The sequence below is a fragment of the Oenanthe melanoleuca genome, chromosome 2, assembly GCF_029582105.1.
Source record: "Oenanthe melanoleuca isolate GR-GAL-2019-014 chromosome 2, OMel1.0, whole genome shotgun sequence".
NCBI classification, from domain to species: Eukaryota; Metazoa; Chordata; class Aves; order Passeriformes; family Muscicapidae; genus Oenanthe; species Oenanthe melanoleuca.
In genome coordinates, this window is record NC_079335.1 from 958806 (window position 1) to 975679 (window position 16874).

The window sequence follows — 16874 nt, forward strand, 5'->3', positions numbered from 1 at the left end:
TAATTGGGAATTATTAACTGGGAATGATGCCAGGATGCTGAAAGTCGAGGGATCAGAAAAGAGAAGGAAAAATGGAAAAAAAGGAAAAGAGGAAAAAGGGAAAAGAGGGAAATGAGAGAAAAAAAGGAAAAGAGAGAGAAAAAGGAGGAAAAAAGGGGAAAAAGCAGGAAAAGAGTGGGAAAAATGGAAAATAATTAAAAGATGAAAGAAGGGACAAGAGGAGGAAAAACAGGGAAAAAGGAAAAGAGAAAAAAAAGGAAAAAGAGGGAAAGGGGGAAAAGAGGAAAAGGAAAAGCAGGAAAAAGGAAAAGGGAAAAGCAGGAAAAGAGGAGAAAAGGGAAAAAGAGGAGGAAAAAGAAGGAAAAGAAGGAAAAGAGGAAAAAGAGGAAAAAGAGGAAAAAGAGGGAAAAATGAGAGGAAAAATAAGGAGGAAAGGTGGGAAAAAGAGGAAAAACAGAAGGAAAAAAGGGAAAGAAAGGAAGAAAAAAAAAAAAAAGGAGAGCAGGAAAAACAGAAAAGAAGGAAAAACAGAAAAAATGGGAAAAATCCCGGAAATGAGAAAATAAGGAAATAAATTCCCTTATGGGGGAAAAAAAAAAAAAAAAAATCCTGATCTCAAATCCCGATCCTGGAGTTTCCGGAATTCCCAGAATTCCTGGGAGTGGCTCTGGAATTCCCGAAATTCCCAGAATTCCCAAGGATACAGGAGGTGGCTGCAGGTGCTCAGCGCTCGCTGCCGGAGCCGCGTCCGGAGCGTGTCCGGAGGCTCCGCCCTGAGGAATTCCTGGGAAAAGGAAAAAAAAATTGGGAATGGGGATCTGGGATCCCAAAATTTCCTGAATTTCCTGGATTCCCTAAATTTCCTGGATTCCCTAAATTTCCTGAATTCCTGGATTCCCGGACTCCTGACTTTCTGAATTCCTGGATTCCTGAATTTCCTGGATTCCTTAAATTTCCTGAAATTCCTGGATTCCTTGGATTCCTGAATTCCATGATTTTCTGAATTCCTGGATCCCTGAATTCCTGGATTCCTTAAATTTCCTGAAATTCCTGGATTCCCTGGATTCCTGAATTTCCTGGATTCCTGAATTCCCTGGATTCCCTAAATTTCCTGAAATTCCTATATTCCCTGGATTCCTGAATTTTTCAATTCCCTGGATTCCTTAATTCCCTGAATTCCTGGATTCCTGAATTTCTGAATTCCTGGATTCCTGAATTCCTGGATTTCCTGGATTCCTTAAATTTCCTGAAATTCCTGGATTTCCTGGATTCCTGAATTCCCTGAATTTCCTGAATTCCCTAAATTTCCTGAAATTCCTGGATTCCCTGGATTCCTGAATTTTTTAATTCCCTGGATTTCTGAATTCGCTGAATTCCTGGATTCCTGAATTTTTGAATTTCCTGGATCCCTGAATTCCTGAATTTCCTGAATTCCCTAAATTTCCTGAAATTCCTATATTCCCTGGATTACGGAATTCCCTGAATTTTTGAATTTCCTGGATTCCTGAATTCTCTGAATTTCTGAATTCCTGGATTCCCTGAATTCCTAAATCCCCGAATTCCTGAATTTCCTGGATTCCTGGATTCCTGAATTTCTGAATCCCTGGATCCCTGAATCCTCTAAATTTCCTGAATTCATGGATTCCTGAATTTCTAGATTTCCTGGATTCCTGAATTTTTGAATTCCTGGATTCCTGAATTCCCTAAATTTCCTGAATTTTCTGGATTTCTGAATCCCTGCATTTCCTGTATCCCCAAATTCCCAGATCTCACTCCCATAATCATTCCCAGAAGCTCCCAGTGCCCTCCAGTGCCCTCCCAGTTCCTCCCAGTCCATCCCAGTATCCCAACATCCCATCCCAATCCCATTCCAGTATCCCATCCCAGTCCATCCCAGTCCATCCCATCATGCCATCCCATCATCCTGTCCCAGTCCCTCCCAATCCCACCCCAGTCCCTCCCAGTATCCCATTACTCCATCCCATTATCCCTGTATCCCATCCCAGTCCATTCCAGTATCCCATCCCATTATCCCATCCCAATCCCATCCCAGTCCCTCCCAGTCCATCCCAGTATCCCATTATCCCATCCCAGTCCCTCCCAGTCCGTCCCAGTTAATCCCAGTCTATCTGAATCCATCCCAGTGTCCCCCACTCCATCCCAGTCCATCCCATTATCCCAATTATCCCAGCCCAGTCCATCCCAGTATCCTATTATCCCATCCCAGCCCCTCCCAGTCCATCCCAGTCCATCCCATTATCCCAATTATCCCACCCCAGTCCCTCCCAGTATCCCATTATCCCATCCCAATCCCATCCCAGTCCATCCCAGTATCCCATTATCCCATCCCAGGATTATCCCATCCCAGTCCCTCCCAGTCCATCCCAGTCCATCCCAGTATCCCATTATCCCATCCCAGGATTATCCCAGCCCAGTCCATCCCAGTATCCCATTATCCCATCCCAGTCCCTCCCAGTCCCTCCCAGTCCATCCCAGTATCCCATTATCCCATCCCAGGATTATCCCATCCCAGTATCCCATTATCCCATCCCAGTATCCCAGCCCAGTCCATCCCAGTATCCCATTATCCCATCCCAATCCCATCCCAGTCCCTCCCAGTCCATCCCAGTATCCCATTATCCCAATTATCCCTCCCATTATCCCATCCCAGTCCCTCCCAGTATCCTATTATCCCATCCCAGTCCCATCCCAGTCCATCCCAGTATCCCATTATCCCATCCCAGTCCCTCCCAGTCCATCCCAGTATCCCATTATCCCATCCCAGTCCCTCCCAGTCTCACCACCATGAGCGCCACGAGCTCGGCCTTGCGGGCGATGCTGATGGAGCCCCTGGGGCCGTTCCCAGGACAATTCCCAGAATTCCCAGCAGAATTCCCGGTGTCATTCCCTGGATAATTCCCGGAATTCCCGGAATTCCCGCGGGCCAGGGCTCGACTGATCATGGAGATGCTGCGGGCGAGGCTGAGCTTCAGCGCCGTGTCCTGGGAATGGGAACGGGATTGGGATCGGCTCAGAAACTGGGATCAGTCCTGAAACCGGGATCAATCTCAGAAACTGGGATCAGCCTTGAAACTGGGATCAATCTCAGAAACTGGGATCAGCTCAGAAACTGGGATCAATCTCAGAAACTGGGATCAATCTCAGAAACTGGGATCAGCTCAGAAACTGGGATCATTTGGATTGGAATCAGTGGGATCAGCCCAAAAACTGGGATCAACCCAGAAACTGGGATCAGCTCAGAAACTGGGATCAATCTCAGAAACTGGGATCAGTCCTGAAACTGGGATCAATCCTGAAACTGGGATCAGCCCAGAAACTGGGATCAGTCCTGAAACTGGGATCAATCCTGAAACTGGGATCAGCCTAGAAACTGGGATCAGCCCAGAAACTGGGATCAGTCCTGAAACTGGGATCAGCCCAGAAACTGGGATCAGCCCAGAAACTGGGAAAATTTGGATTGGGATCAGTGGGATCAGCCCAAAAACTGGGATCACCCCAGAAACTGGGATCAATCTCAAAAACTGGGATCAGCTCAGAAACTGGGATCAGCCCAGGAACTGGGATCAGCTCAGAAACTGGGATCACTGGGACTGGGATCAGAGGGACCAGCTCAAAAACCAGGATCTGCCCAGAAACCGGGATCAGCCTTTAAACTGGGATCAGCTCAGAAACTGGGATCATTTGGATTGGGATCAGTGGGATCAGCCCAAAAACTGGGATCAACCCAGAAACTGGGATCAGCCAAAAACCAGGATCAGCCCAGAAACCAGGATCAGCCCAGAAACTGGGATATTTGGGATAAGGATCAGCGGGATCAGCTCAAAAACCGGGATCAGCTCAGAAACCGGGATCATTTGGATTGGGATCAGTGGGATCAGCCCAAAAACTGGGATCAACCCAGAAACTGGGATCAGACCTTAAACTGGGATCAGCCTAGAAACTGGGATCAGCCCTGAAACTGGGATCAGCCCAGAAACTGGGAAAATTTGGATTGGGATCAGTGGGATCAGCCCAGGAACTGGGATCAGCTTAGAAACTGGGATCACTGGGACTGGGATCAGCCCAGAAACCGGGATCAGCTCAGAAACTGGGATCACTGGGACTGGGATCAGAGGGACCAGCTCAAAAACCAGGATCTGCCCAGAAACCGGGATCAGCCTTTAAACTGGGATCAGCTCAGAAACTGGGATCATTTGGATTGGGATCAGTGGGATCAGCCCAAAAACTGGGATCAACCCAGAAACTGGGATCAGCCAAAAACCAGGATCAGCCCAGAAACTGGGATCAGCCAAAAACTGGGATCAGCTGAGAAACCAGGATCAGCCCAAAAACTGGGATATTTGGGATAAGGATCAGCGGGATCAGCTCAAAAACCGGGATCAGCTCAGAAACCGGGATCATTTGGATTGGGATCACTGGGATCAGCCCAAAAACTGGGATCAACCCAGAAACTGGGATCAGACCTTAAACTGGGATCAGCCTAGAAACTGGGATCAGCCTGGAAAATGGAATCAGCACAGAAATTTGGATCAGCCCAAAAACAAGGATCATCCCAGGAATTGGGATCAGCCCAGAAACCAGGATCAGCTCAGAAACTGGGATCACTGGGATCATTGGGATCAGTCTGGAAACCGGGATCATTAGGACTGGAGACTAATGGGATTGGGATCATTTGGATGACTGGGATCAGCTGGACTGGAATCACCGGGATCATCTCTGAAACTGGGATCACTGGGATCAGGATCATTGGGATCACTGGAATCACCCAGATTCGGATCACTGGGATCAGTGAGGTTAGGATCATTTGGATTACTGGGATCCTTGGGATCTTTGGGATCACAGGGATCAGAGACTGACAGGATTGGGATCACCGGGATAATTGGGAATGGGATCTGTGGGATCACTGGGATCTTTGGGATCACTGGGATCAGAGACTGGCAGGATTGGGATCACGGGATTATTGGGATCATTGGGATCGGTGGGATCACTGGGATCATTGGGATCAGAGACTGACAGGATTGGGATCACTGGGATAATTGGGATTGGGTTCTGTGGGATCACCGGGATCTTTGGGATCATTGAGATCACTGGGATCAGAGAGTGCCAGGATTGGGATCACTGGGATCACTGGGATCACTGGGATCACTGGGATCACCGGGATCACTGGGATCTTTGGGATCACTGGGATCATTGGGATCAGATACTGACAGGATTGGGATCACTGGAATAATTGGGAATGGGATCTGTGGGATCACTGGGATCTTTGGGATCACTGGGATCAGAGACTGGCAGGATTGGGATCACTGGGATTATTGGGATCATCCCAGAAACTGGGATCACCAGAATTGGAGACTGCTGTGATTGGAATCAGTGGAATTGGGATCATCGGGATCACTGGGATCAGCTGGACTGGGATAATTGGGATTAATGGGATCATTGGGATCATTTGGATCAGTGGGATCACTGGGATTATTTGGATCATCCCAGAAACTGGGATCACCGGAACTGGAGACTGAAAGGATTGAGATGAGCGGGATCGGGATCATTTGGATCATCGGGATCACCAGGATCACTGGGATCAGTGGGATAATTGAGAGGTAATTGGGATAACTGGGATAACTGGGATAACTGGGATAATTGGGATCACTGGGATTGGGATCACGAGGATCAATGGGATCACATTCCCCATTCCCCCAGAATTCCAGCTCCAATTCCAGGAACTGCCAAAACCTCCTCACCCCCTCCCCCCCAGAACCCCCAGAAACTCGGAAATGCTGCAGCAGATCCCAAAGAAATCCGGGAATTCCCGGAATTCCTGCAGAATCCCTAAAAAAACCACCCAGAACTCCAGGAAAAACCTGGAATTCTGGAAAATTCTGGAAAACCACCTGGAATTCCTGGCAGAAGCCGTTAGTGCCAGCGAGGGAGAGGCGTTAGTGGAGCTGAAGGAAGGAATTCCCGATGGGAAAATTCCATGGAAAACGCCGGGAATGCCCCAATCCCAGCCCTCGGAATTCCCAGAATTTGGGAAAAACCTCAGGATTTATCCCAAGGGAAACTCCTGGGGTGGATTTTGGGATGGATCTGGGGCTGGGGAGGCCTTTGGGAAGTTCAGGAATTTAAGGAGATTTTATGGAATTATGGGAACGTGGAATTCCAGAATCATGGAAATCTGGGATAATGGAATTAATGGAATTCTGGAATGACTGAATTTTGGGATCATGGAATTTATGGAATTGATTGAATTCCAGAATCATGGAATGATTGAATTCTGGGATCATGGATTTATGAGATCATGGAATGACAGAATTCTGGGATCATGGAATTTCTGGAATCATGAAATTACGGAATTTACGGAATCGCTGAATTCCAGATTCATGGAATTATGGGAAAATGTAATTATCAAATTTTTGGATCCCAGGATTTCAGAATCACGGGATCGTGGAATTTTGGGATCGTGGAATTCTGAAATCATGGAATTTTTGGATCATGGAATTTATGGAATTTTGGGATCACGGAATTACTGAATTATTAAATTCTGAGATCTTGGATTTGTGAGATCATGGAATTCTTAAATCCCAGAATTCCAGAATCATGGAATCACGGAATTATGGAATTGTGGATTCACAGGCTTGTGGAATTTATGGAATAATGGAATTCTGGGATCGTGGAATTTCAGAATCATGGAATGATAGAATTACGGAATTCTGGGATCATGGAATTTATAGAATTCATGGAATTTCAGATTCATGGAATTGCAGGATCACGGAATTATTAAATTCTTGGATCACAGAATTCCAGAGTTATGGAATTGTGGAATTCTGGGATCATCGAATTTTGGGATCATGGAGTTCTGGGATAATGGAATTTCCAGAATTATGGAATTCCAGAATCACTGAGAATTTTTGAATTCTTGGGATCTCAAAATTCCAGAATCATGGGATTGTGGAATTCTGGGACCATTGAATTCTGAGACTCTGGAATTACAGAATCATGGAATTACAGAATTATGGAATTCTGGGATTTCTGGATTCATGGAATTCCAGACCAATGGAATTATGGAATTCTGGGATCACGGAATTCCAGGATCACAGAATTCCAGGATGAGGGAACGGGAATTTTGAGATGATGGAATTCCAGAACTGTGGAATTAGAATCATGGAATTCTGGAATCATGGAATTTTGGGATCATGGAATTCTGGGATCATTTAGGTTGGAATGTCCAGGCCTCCCTGCCTTTCCCCATCCCTTTTCCCTGGGATTTTTCCCGGGAATTCCGACGTTTTTTCGGGAAGCGATTCCAGCCCAGAACGAGAGGAAAAGGTGGAAAGAAAGAAAATTCCAAGGCCAATCCCAAATTTCCCTACCTTGGTCTCTACTTTTATTCCCAGAACCTGAACGGGCGGAAAAACAAAATTCCCATCAGGAAAATCCCAAATCCCAGCGGGAAGGAACAAAACTCCACCAGGAAACCCTAAAATTCCAAAAGATCAAAATCCCAGCAAGAAAAGCAAAATTCCAAATTAAAAAAAAAAAAAAAAAAAAAAAGGAATTCCGATGGGAAAAAAAAAAAATCCATCAGGAATGAAAAGAAATTCCACCAGGGAAAAATTAAAACTCCATCAGGAAAAGCCAAAATCCCATTGGAAAAAACTCGAATTCCAGTGGGGAAAACCCAAATTCCATTTGGAAAAATGGAATTCCATCAGGAAAGCAAAAATTCCAGTAGGAAAAGCAGAAAAAAATTAAAATCTCAGCAGGAAAAAACCAAATTCCGTCGGGAAAACTCCATTGGGAAAAATAGAATCCAAGCAGGGAAAAAATGGAATTCCATTGGAAAAAACCAAAATATCAGCAGGAAAAAATTAAATTTCAGTCGGAAAATTCCACCAGAAAAAAAAAAAAAAAAAAATTCCACTGGAAAAACCCCCAAATCCCAGTGGGAATAGCAAAATTCCATTGGAAAATCCCAGATCCCATCAGGAAAAAAAAAAAAATTCCACTGGGAAAAAAAACAAAATTCCATTGGCAAAACCCAACCCCAAAACTTCCAAACCCCTTGGAATGATCCCTATGGGAAAACCTCCCAGCAAATTCCTGGTGAAATTCCCAGAAAATTCCCAGAAAATTCTCAGAAAATTCCTAGAAAATTATTGAAAAATTCCTAGAAAATTCCTGTGAAAATTCCTGCAAAATTCCCAGGAAAATTACCAGGAAATTCCCAGAAAATTCTCATAAAATTCTCATAAAATTCCAGGAAAATTCCTGGAAAATACCCAGAAAATCCCTTGAAAATTCCTGTAAAATTCTTGAAATAATAATGGAAAATACCTGTAAAATCCCCAGAAAATTCCTGGGAAGTTATTAGAAAATTTCCTGGAAAGTTCTCAGAAAATTCCCAGAAAATCCCCAGAAAATTCTCCAGAAAATTCTCAGAAAATTTCCAGAAAATTCCTGGAAAATTCCTAGGACATTCCTGGAAAATTCCTGGAAAATTCCCAGAAAATCCCTGTTAAATTCTCAAAAAGTCTCAGAAAATTCCCAGAAAATTCCCAGAAAATTCCTGGAAAAATTCCTCGAAAATTCCTGTAAAATTCTTTAAAAATTCCTGGAAAATTCCTGGGGAATTCCTGGAAAATTCTGGGAAAATTCCCAGAAAATTCCTGGAAAATTCCTGGGGAATTCCTGGAAAATTATGGGAAAATTCCCAGAAAATTCCTGGAAAATTCCCAGAAAATTCCTGGAAAACTCTCAGAAAATTTCCAGAAAATTCCTTTGAAAATCCCAGAAAATTTCTGAAGATTTGCCAGAAAATTTCTGGAAAATTAATGGAAAATTATTGGAAAATTCCTGGAAATTTTCTTGAAGATTCCTGTAAAATTCCTGTAAAATTACTGGAAAATTCCTGTAAAATTACTGAAAAATTACTGGAAAATTTCTGGGAAAATCCTGTAAAATTCTTGAAAAATTACTGGAAATTTTCTAAAAAATTCCCAAAAATTTCCAGAAAATTCCTGGAAATTTTCCAGAAAATTCCCAGAACATCCCTGGAAATCTCCCAGAAAATTCCCCCAAAATTCCACAGAGATTCCCAGAAAATTTCCAGACAATTCCTGGAAAATTCCTGGAAAATTCCCAAAATATTCTCAGAAAATTCCGGGAAAATTCACAGAATATTTCCAGAAAATTCCTGGAATATTTCCAGAAAAATCCTGAAAAATTTACAGAAAATTCCCGGATAATTCCTAGAAAATCCGCGGAATATTTCCAGAAAAATCCTGGAAAATGCCCAGAAATTTCCTGGGAAATCCTGGAAAATTCATAGAAAATTGCTGGAAAATTCATTGAAAATTCCCAAAAATTTCCCAGAAAATTCCTTGAAAATTCCTGGCATTTTTCCAGAAAATTCCCAAAACATCCCTGGAAATTTTCCAGAAAATTGCCCCAAAATTCCTCAAAGATTCCCAGAAAATTTCCAGACAATTCCTGGAAAATTTCTGGAAAATTCCCAAAATATTCTCAGAAAATTCCGGGAAAATTTCCAGAAAATTCACAGAAAATTCCTCAAAAATTCCTGGGAAATTTCCAGAAAACTCCTCAAAAATTCCTAAAAAATTTTTGAAAAATTCCAGGGGAAATTCCTTGAAAATTCCTGCAAATTTCTTTAAAAATTCCTGGAAAATTTCTGGCAAATACTTGGAAAATTCCTGGAAGTTTTCTTGAAGATTCCTGTAAAATTCCTGGGAAATTACTGGAAAATTCCTGTAAAATAACTGAAAAACTACTGGAAAATTTCTGGAAAAATCCTGTAAAATTCTTGAAAAATTACTGGAAAATTCCTGAAAAATTCCCAAAAAATTCCAGAAAATTCCCAGAAATTTTCCAGAAAATTCCTGTAAAATTCCCGGAAAATTCCTGGAAAATTCCAGCCTCTCACCTTGGTGTGGCCGTGTTGGAGGATGTTTTTCAGGATTTGGGATTCCAGGCGGGAATGCAGCAATTCCGGAGGCGCCGCCTCGGCCACGCGGCCGTAGCAGAGCACGAGGCCACTGCGGAGCTTCTCCAGCTCCCCCTCGCTCCTTTCCTGCGGAAAAAACACGGGAAAAACATGGAAAAAACACGGGAAAAACACGGAAAAAACATGGGGAAAAACATGGAAAAAACACGGGGAAAAAAATGGGGGAAAAACGGAAAAAAACATGGAAAAACCACAAAAAAACCACAGAAAAACCATGGAAAAACCATGGAAAAACCACGGAAAAAACCTGGAAAAAACACAGAAAAAAACATGGAAAAACATGGTAAAACATGGAAAAAACATGGAAAAAACTGGAAAAACCACGGAAAAACCACGGAAAAAACATGGAAAAACATGGAAAAAAACACGGAAAAAACACGGAAAAAAACTGGAAAAACCATGGAGAAAACACGGAAAAAACATGGAGAAAACATGGAGAAAACATGGAGAAAACACGGAAAAAAACTGGAAAAAACACAGAAAAAAACATGGAAAAAACACAAAAAACCCAAGGAAAAACCATGGAAAAACCATGGAAAAAAACATGGAAAAACATGGGAAAAACATGGAAAAAACATGGGAAAAACATCGAGAAACATGGAAAAAACTCAGAAAAAAACCCAGAAAAAACATGGAAGAAACATGGAAAGAACATGGAAAAAACCATGGAAAAATCACAGAAAAACCATGGAAAAAACATAGAGAAACATGGAAAAAACTCAGAACAAAACACAGAAAAAACATGGGAAAAACACGGAAAAAACATGGAAGAAATACAGAAAAAAAATGGGAAAAAACATGGAAAAAACCATGGAAAAAACATGCAAAAAAATGGGAAAAAAGACGGAAAAAACAAAAAAAAAAAAAGAGAAAAAAACACAGAAAAAACATGGAAAAACCATGAAAAAACCACGGAAAAAGCATGGAAAAACCATGGAAAAATCATGGAAAAACCATGGAAAAACACAGAAGAAGCACGGAAAAAACAGGGAAAAAAACTGGAAAAAACACGGAAAGAAACTGGAAAAACCATGGAAAAACCATGGAAAAACACGGAAAAAACATGGAAAAACCACTAAAAAATGACAGAAAAATCATGGAAAAACATGGAATAAACATGGAATAAACATGGAAAAAACAGGATTTGGGAATGCTGGGAATTCCAGAAAGGGAATCCTGGAGAATTCCCAGCTTTTCCAGCAGGATTTGAGGGAGAAATTCCATGGAATTCATGGATTTGAGAAAGATTTTTGTGGAATTCCTGGATTTGAGGAGAATTTCCACGTGATTCCAGGATTTGGGGAGGAATTCCTTGGAATTCCAGGATTTGATGAGGATTCCCTTGGAATTCCAGGATTTAGGGAGGATTTTTTAGGAACTCCAGGATTTCAGCAGGAATTCCTTGGAATTTCAGGAGAATTTCCATGGAATTCCAGGATTTGAGGAAGAATTCCTTGGCATTCCAGGATTTCAGTAGGAATTCCACGTTTTTCCATGATTTTAGGAAGAATACCTCCAATCCCAGTTTTCTCCTGGATGAGCCCCCCCAGCTCCCTCAGCCACTCCTGGGATTTCCCCCATTCCCATTTTTCCCATTCCAATTTTTCCCATTTTCCCCATTTCCCCCATTCCCAGGATTCCTGTTTTTCCCATTCCCATTCTCATTTCAATCCCATTTTTCCCATTCTCATTTTCCCCATTCCCAATTTCCCATTCCCATTTTTCCCAATCCCATTTTCATTCCCATTTTCCTCATTCCCAGAATTCCCATTCTCAGAATTCCTATTTTTCCCTTTCCCGTTCCCATTCCCATTCCAATCCCATTTTTCCCATTCCCATTTTCCCCAATCCCATTCCTATTCCCATTATTCCCATTCTCATTACTCCTGTTCCCAATTCCAAATTTCCCATTCTCATTTTTCCCATTCCCATTTTTCCCATTCCCATTATTCCCTTTCCCATTTATCCCATTCCCAATTCCCCATTCCCATTTTTCCCATTATTCCCATTTTTCCCATCCCCATTCCCATTTTTCCCATCCCCATTCCCAGAAATCTCCCAGGAATTCCCACCTTGAAGATGCTGAACAATCCCAGGGATTTCTTGAAGACGTCGGATTTCACAAATTCCTCCAACTTTTCCAAAGTCTCTTCCAGATGATTCCGGGCACAAATCCCAAAGCAGGAAGCCAGACCCTGCAGGAATTCCAGGAATAAAACCCGGGAGAGGCCGGTCAGGAATTCCCAAAGTTTTTTTCAGGGATCATTCCTGGAATTCCAAGGGAATTCCAACCCTGCTTGGATATGCACAGACCAATTCCAGGCTGGAATTCCAGGAATTCTGTGATTTTGGGAAAGAATTCCCGCCTGGGAAGGGCTGGGATGGAATTTTGGCTGCTCCATCCCTGGAATTCCATGAATTCCAGCCAGATTCCTGGATTTTAGTTGGGATTCCCCAAAATTCCATGATTTTAGCTAAGAATCCCATGAATTCCATTATTTTTAGCCAGCATCCCACAGAATTCCAGGATTTTAGGAGGAGCTCCCCAGAATTCCATGATTTCAGCCAGGAATCCCGGGGAATTCCAGGATTGCAGTCAGGATTTCCACAGAATTCCAGGGATTTGGAAAAGGTTCCTTGGAATTCCATGATTTCTAACAGGGATTTCTTGGAATTCCAAGATTTTAGTCAAGTTCCCACAGAATTCCAGGATTTTAGAGGGATTTCTTGGAATTCCAGGATTTTGCTTGGAATTCCAGATTTTAGGCAGGATCTGACAGAATTCCAGGATTTTAGCCATGATTCCCCAAAATTCCATGGTTTTAGCCAGGAATCCCAAGAAATTCCAAGATTTTAGAGGGATTCCATGGAATTCTGTTATTTTATTCAAAATCCCACAAAATTCCCAGGTTTTAGAAGGATTCATTGAAATTCCAGGATTTTAGTTGGGATTCCAGAATTTTCGAAAAGATCCCACAGAATTCCAGGATTTTAGCAGGAATTCCATGGAATTCTGGGCTTTTAGTCAGGATTCCACAGAATTCCTGGATTTAAGATGGGGCTCCTTGGAATTCCATGATTTTTATCAGGGATTCCATGGAATTCCAGGATTTTAGTGTGGATTCTACAGAATTCCAGGAATTTTAGAGGGATTTCTTGGAATTCCAGGATTTTAGTTGAATTCCCATAGAATTCCAAGATTTTACTTGGAATTCCAGTATTTTAGTCAGGATCTGAAAGAATTCCATTATTTTAGCCAGGAATCGCAAGAAATTCCAGGATTTCAGAGGGATTCCATGGAATTCTGTTATTTTATTCATGATCCCAGAAAATTCCAGGATTTTAGATGGATGCCGTGGAATTCCAGGATTTTAGGGATTCCATGGAATTTCGGGACTTTAGTTGGGATTCCACAGAATTCCAGGATTTTAGTCTGGATTCCGTGGAATTCCCACAGAATTCCAAGATTTTAGTAAACATTTGCATGGAATTCCAGGATTTTAGTTGTAATTCCATGGAATTCCAGCATTTTAACGGGAATTCCAAGAATTCCAGTATTTTTAGTAGGATTCCATGGAATTTCAGGATTTTAGGTGGAATCCCAAGGAATTTCCAGGATTATAGTAAAGAGTCCCATGGAATTCCAAGATTTTAGTGTGGATTCCACAGAATTCCATGATTCTAGTCAGGATTCCACTCAATTCCCACAGAATTTCAGGATTTTAGTAAAGATTCCATGAGATTTTGGGATTTTAGTCACATCCCATAGAATTCCACAATTCTAGTCACGATTTCATGGAATTCCCGCAGAATTTCCAGGATTTTAGCAGAGATTCCCACGGAAATCCAGGATTTTAGCAAAGATTTCCAAGGAATTCCAAGATTTTAGCCACAATTCCCACAGAATTCCACACTTTTCACCCCCATCCCATCGGGAAATCCCATTCCCAACCCCAGAATTCCATAGGATTCCTACTAAAATCCTGGAATTCTGTGGGACCTGAACTAAAATCCTGGAATTTCTTGAGATCCCAACTAAAATCCTGGAATTTCAATGAATCCTTCTAAAACCTGGGAATTTTGTGGGATTTTGAATAAAATAACAGAATTCCATGGAATCCCTCTAAAATCTTGGAATTTCTTGGGATTCCTGGCTAAAACCATGGAATTCTGGGGAATCTCCACTAAAATCCTGGAATTCTGTCAGATCCTGCCTAAAATCCTGGAATTCCAAGTAAAATCCTGGAACTCCAAGAAATCCCAACTAAAATCCTGGAACTCCAAGAAATCCCTCTAAAATCCTGGAATTCTGTGGAATCCACACTAAAACCCTGGAATTCCATGGAAATCCTGATAAAAAAAAATCATGGAATTCCAAGGAGCCCAACCCCCACATTCCCACCAGGAGGAGCGACTCCTAAAACCCTTTCCCAGGATGAAAATTCCTAAAATTCCTTGGGGTTTTCCCAAATCTTTGGGATTTTCCATGAATTCCTCACCTCCCGCTCCGCCTCCTCCTGGTACCGGGCGTTTTCCAGGAGTTCCTGGAGCTGCTTCCGGACCAGTTCCTTACTGGGACACAACCCCAGCGCCGTCCCCATGGATCTGTAGAGGAAATCCTGGGAAAAAAAAAAAAAAATTCCCCATTTGTTCCATTTTTATCATTTTTCCGATTTTCCCCATTTTCCCCATTATTTCCATTCCCATTTTCCACTTTCCCAATTTCCCATTCCCATTTTTCCCCATTCCCATTTTCCCCATTTTTCCCATTTTTTCCCATTCCCATTTTTCCCCATTCTTCCCCATTCCCATTTTTCCCATTACTCTCATTTTTCCCATTCCCATTTTCCCCATTTTCCCCATTCCCATTATTCCCATTTTTCCCCATTTTCCCCCTTCCCAATCCCATTTTCCCCACTCCAATTTTTCCCCATTATTTCCATTCCCATTTTCCCACTTTCCCAATTTCCCATTCCCATTTTTCCCCATTCCCATTTTCCCCATTTTTTTCCCATTTTTTCCATTTTTCCTATTTTTCCCCATTCCCAATTTCCCATTATTCCCATTCCCATTTTTCCCCTTCCCGATCCCATTTTTCCCATTTTCCTCATTATTTCCATTCCCATTTTTCCATTCCCATTTTCCCCATTATTCCCATTCCCATTCCCACTTTTTCCCATCCCCACTCCCAGAAATCTCCCAGGAATTCCCACCTTGAAGATGCTGAACAATCCCAGGGATTTCCACAAATTCCTCCAACTTTTCCAAAGGGGAAAAATTCCCCTGGAAAAAATTCCCGGATTTTCCCAATCCTCACCTTTTCCCCCTGGGAGCCGTCGGAGGCGCGGAGCTGCCGGAAAATCTCCGACACCAAAGGGCAAATCCAGGATTTATCCGGGATGGACGCCAGGGATTCCCGGAGAAACTGGGATAAGGAAAGGGATGGGAGGAATTCCAGGAATTCCAGCCGGGAATCCCAAAACTCTGGGTCTCCATGGAAACGCGTCGGGACTTTGGAATGTTGGGTTTCCCATGGAAATTCCCATGGAAAGACCTTTAGGAATTTTGGTTTTTCACCCAAAAATCCCTTTGGAATTCTGGTTTCCCACCCCAAATTTTCCATGGAAGACAGAGGATCCTTCACCCAAAAATCCCTCTGGAATTCTGGTTTTCCACCCGAAAATCCCTTTGGAATTCTGGTTTCCCACCCTGGATACCTCTGGAATTCCGGTTTTCAATCCCAAAATCCCTCTGGAATTCTGGTTTTCCATCCCAAATTTCCCACAAAAAGTTGAGGATCCTTTGGAATTCTGGTTTTCCACCCCAAAATCCCTTTGGAATTCTGGTTTCCCATCCTGGATCCCTCTGGAATTCTGGTTTCCAACCCCAAAAATCCCTTTGGAATTCTGGTTTCCCACCCCAAATTTTCCATGGAAGACTGAGGATCCTTTGGATTTCTGGTTTTCCACCCTGGATCCCTCTGGAATTTTGGTTTTCAATCCCAAAATCCCTTTGGAATTCCGGTTTTCCATCCCAAATTTCCCACAAAAAGTTGAGGATCCTTTGGAATTCTGGTTTCCCATCCCAAATTTCCCATGGAATGCTTCTGACCCTTTGGAATTCTGGTTTTCCATCCCAAAATTCCCAGCGAACACAGCCTGGCCCCTTCTCCCTGGGAATCCCAATCCTGGATTTCCTCAGGAAATTCCGGGATTTTCCACGGGAAAATCTCCTGGGATTTGATTTTCCCGCTCCTTTCCCAGCCCAGGATTCCTTTTCCAGATCCAAAATCCAGGGAAAACCTGGATTCAAAATTCCTGGGATCCACACCTGGAGCAGCTTCTCCTCCCATTCCTGCTGGCACAGGGAATTCTCGGTGTTCTCTGGGATAAAAAAAAAAAAAAAAAAAAAAAAAAAAAAAAAAAAAAAATCGGGATTTTGGGAATGTCGGACGGGGGGAGGATGGATTGGGAGAATTCCTGATTATCCCATGGATCCCACTCCATCCATCCCATCAATCCTATTATCACATAAATCCCATTATCCCGTGATCCCAGAAACCTCATCAATCCCATTATCCCATAATCCCATAAATCTCATGGATTCTATCCCATAAATCCCATAAATCCCATCCCATTATCCCATAAATCCCAGGGATTCCATCCCATCCCATCCCATCCCATCCCATCCCATCCCATCCCATGATCCCATAAACCTCATCAATCCCATTATCCCATCCATCCCATGATCCTCTCCCATTCCATCATCCCAGTTTTCTATAATCCCATAAATCCCATTATCCTATTATCCCATAAATCCCATGGATCCCATCCAT

The 16874-nt window shown here is 42.6% G+C and overlaps 1 protein-coding gene across 1 annotated transcript in view; it reads right to left on the minus strand.

Annotated features, from left to right (window-relative positions):
- Positions 1 to 16874, minus strand: part of MROH1 (maestro heat like repeat family member 1) — a 106343-nt gene that overhangs the window by 39286 nt on the left and 50183 nt on the right. The window contains exons 13-20 of the mRNA XM_056485041.1: positions 16370 to 16422; positions 15357 to 15464; positions 14539 to 14658; positions 12112 to 12234; positions 9959 to 10105; positions 7389 to 7415; positions 2802 to 3002; positions 705 to 784 (exon numbers count right to left, since the gene is read on the minus strand). Of these exons, the coding sequence (XP_056341016.1) occupies positions 705 to 784; positions 2802 to 3002; positions 7389 to 7415; positions 9959 to 10105; positions 12112 to 12234; positions 14539 to 14658; positions 15357 to 15464; positions 16370 to 16422 (859 nt within the window). The remainder of the gene's footprint in view (positions 1 to 704; positions 785 to 2801; positions 3003 to 7388; positions 7416 to 9958; positions 10106 to 12111; positions 12235 to 14538; positions 14659 to 15356; positions 15465 to 16369; positions 16423 to 16874) is intronic.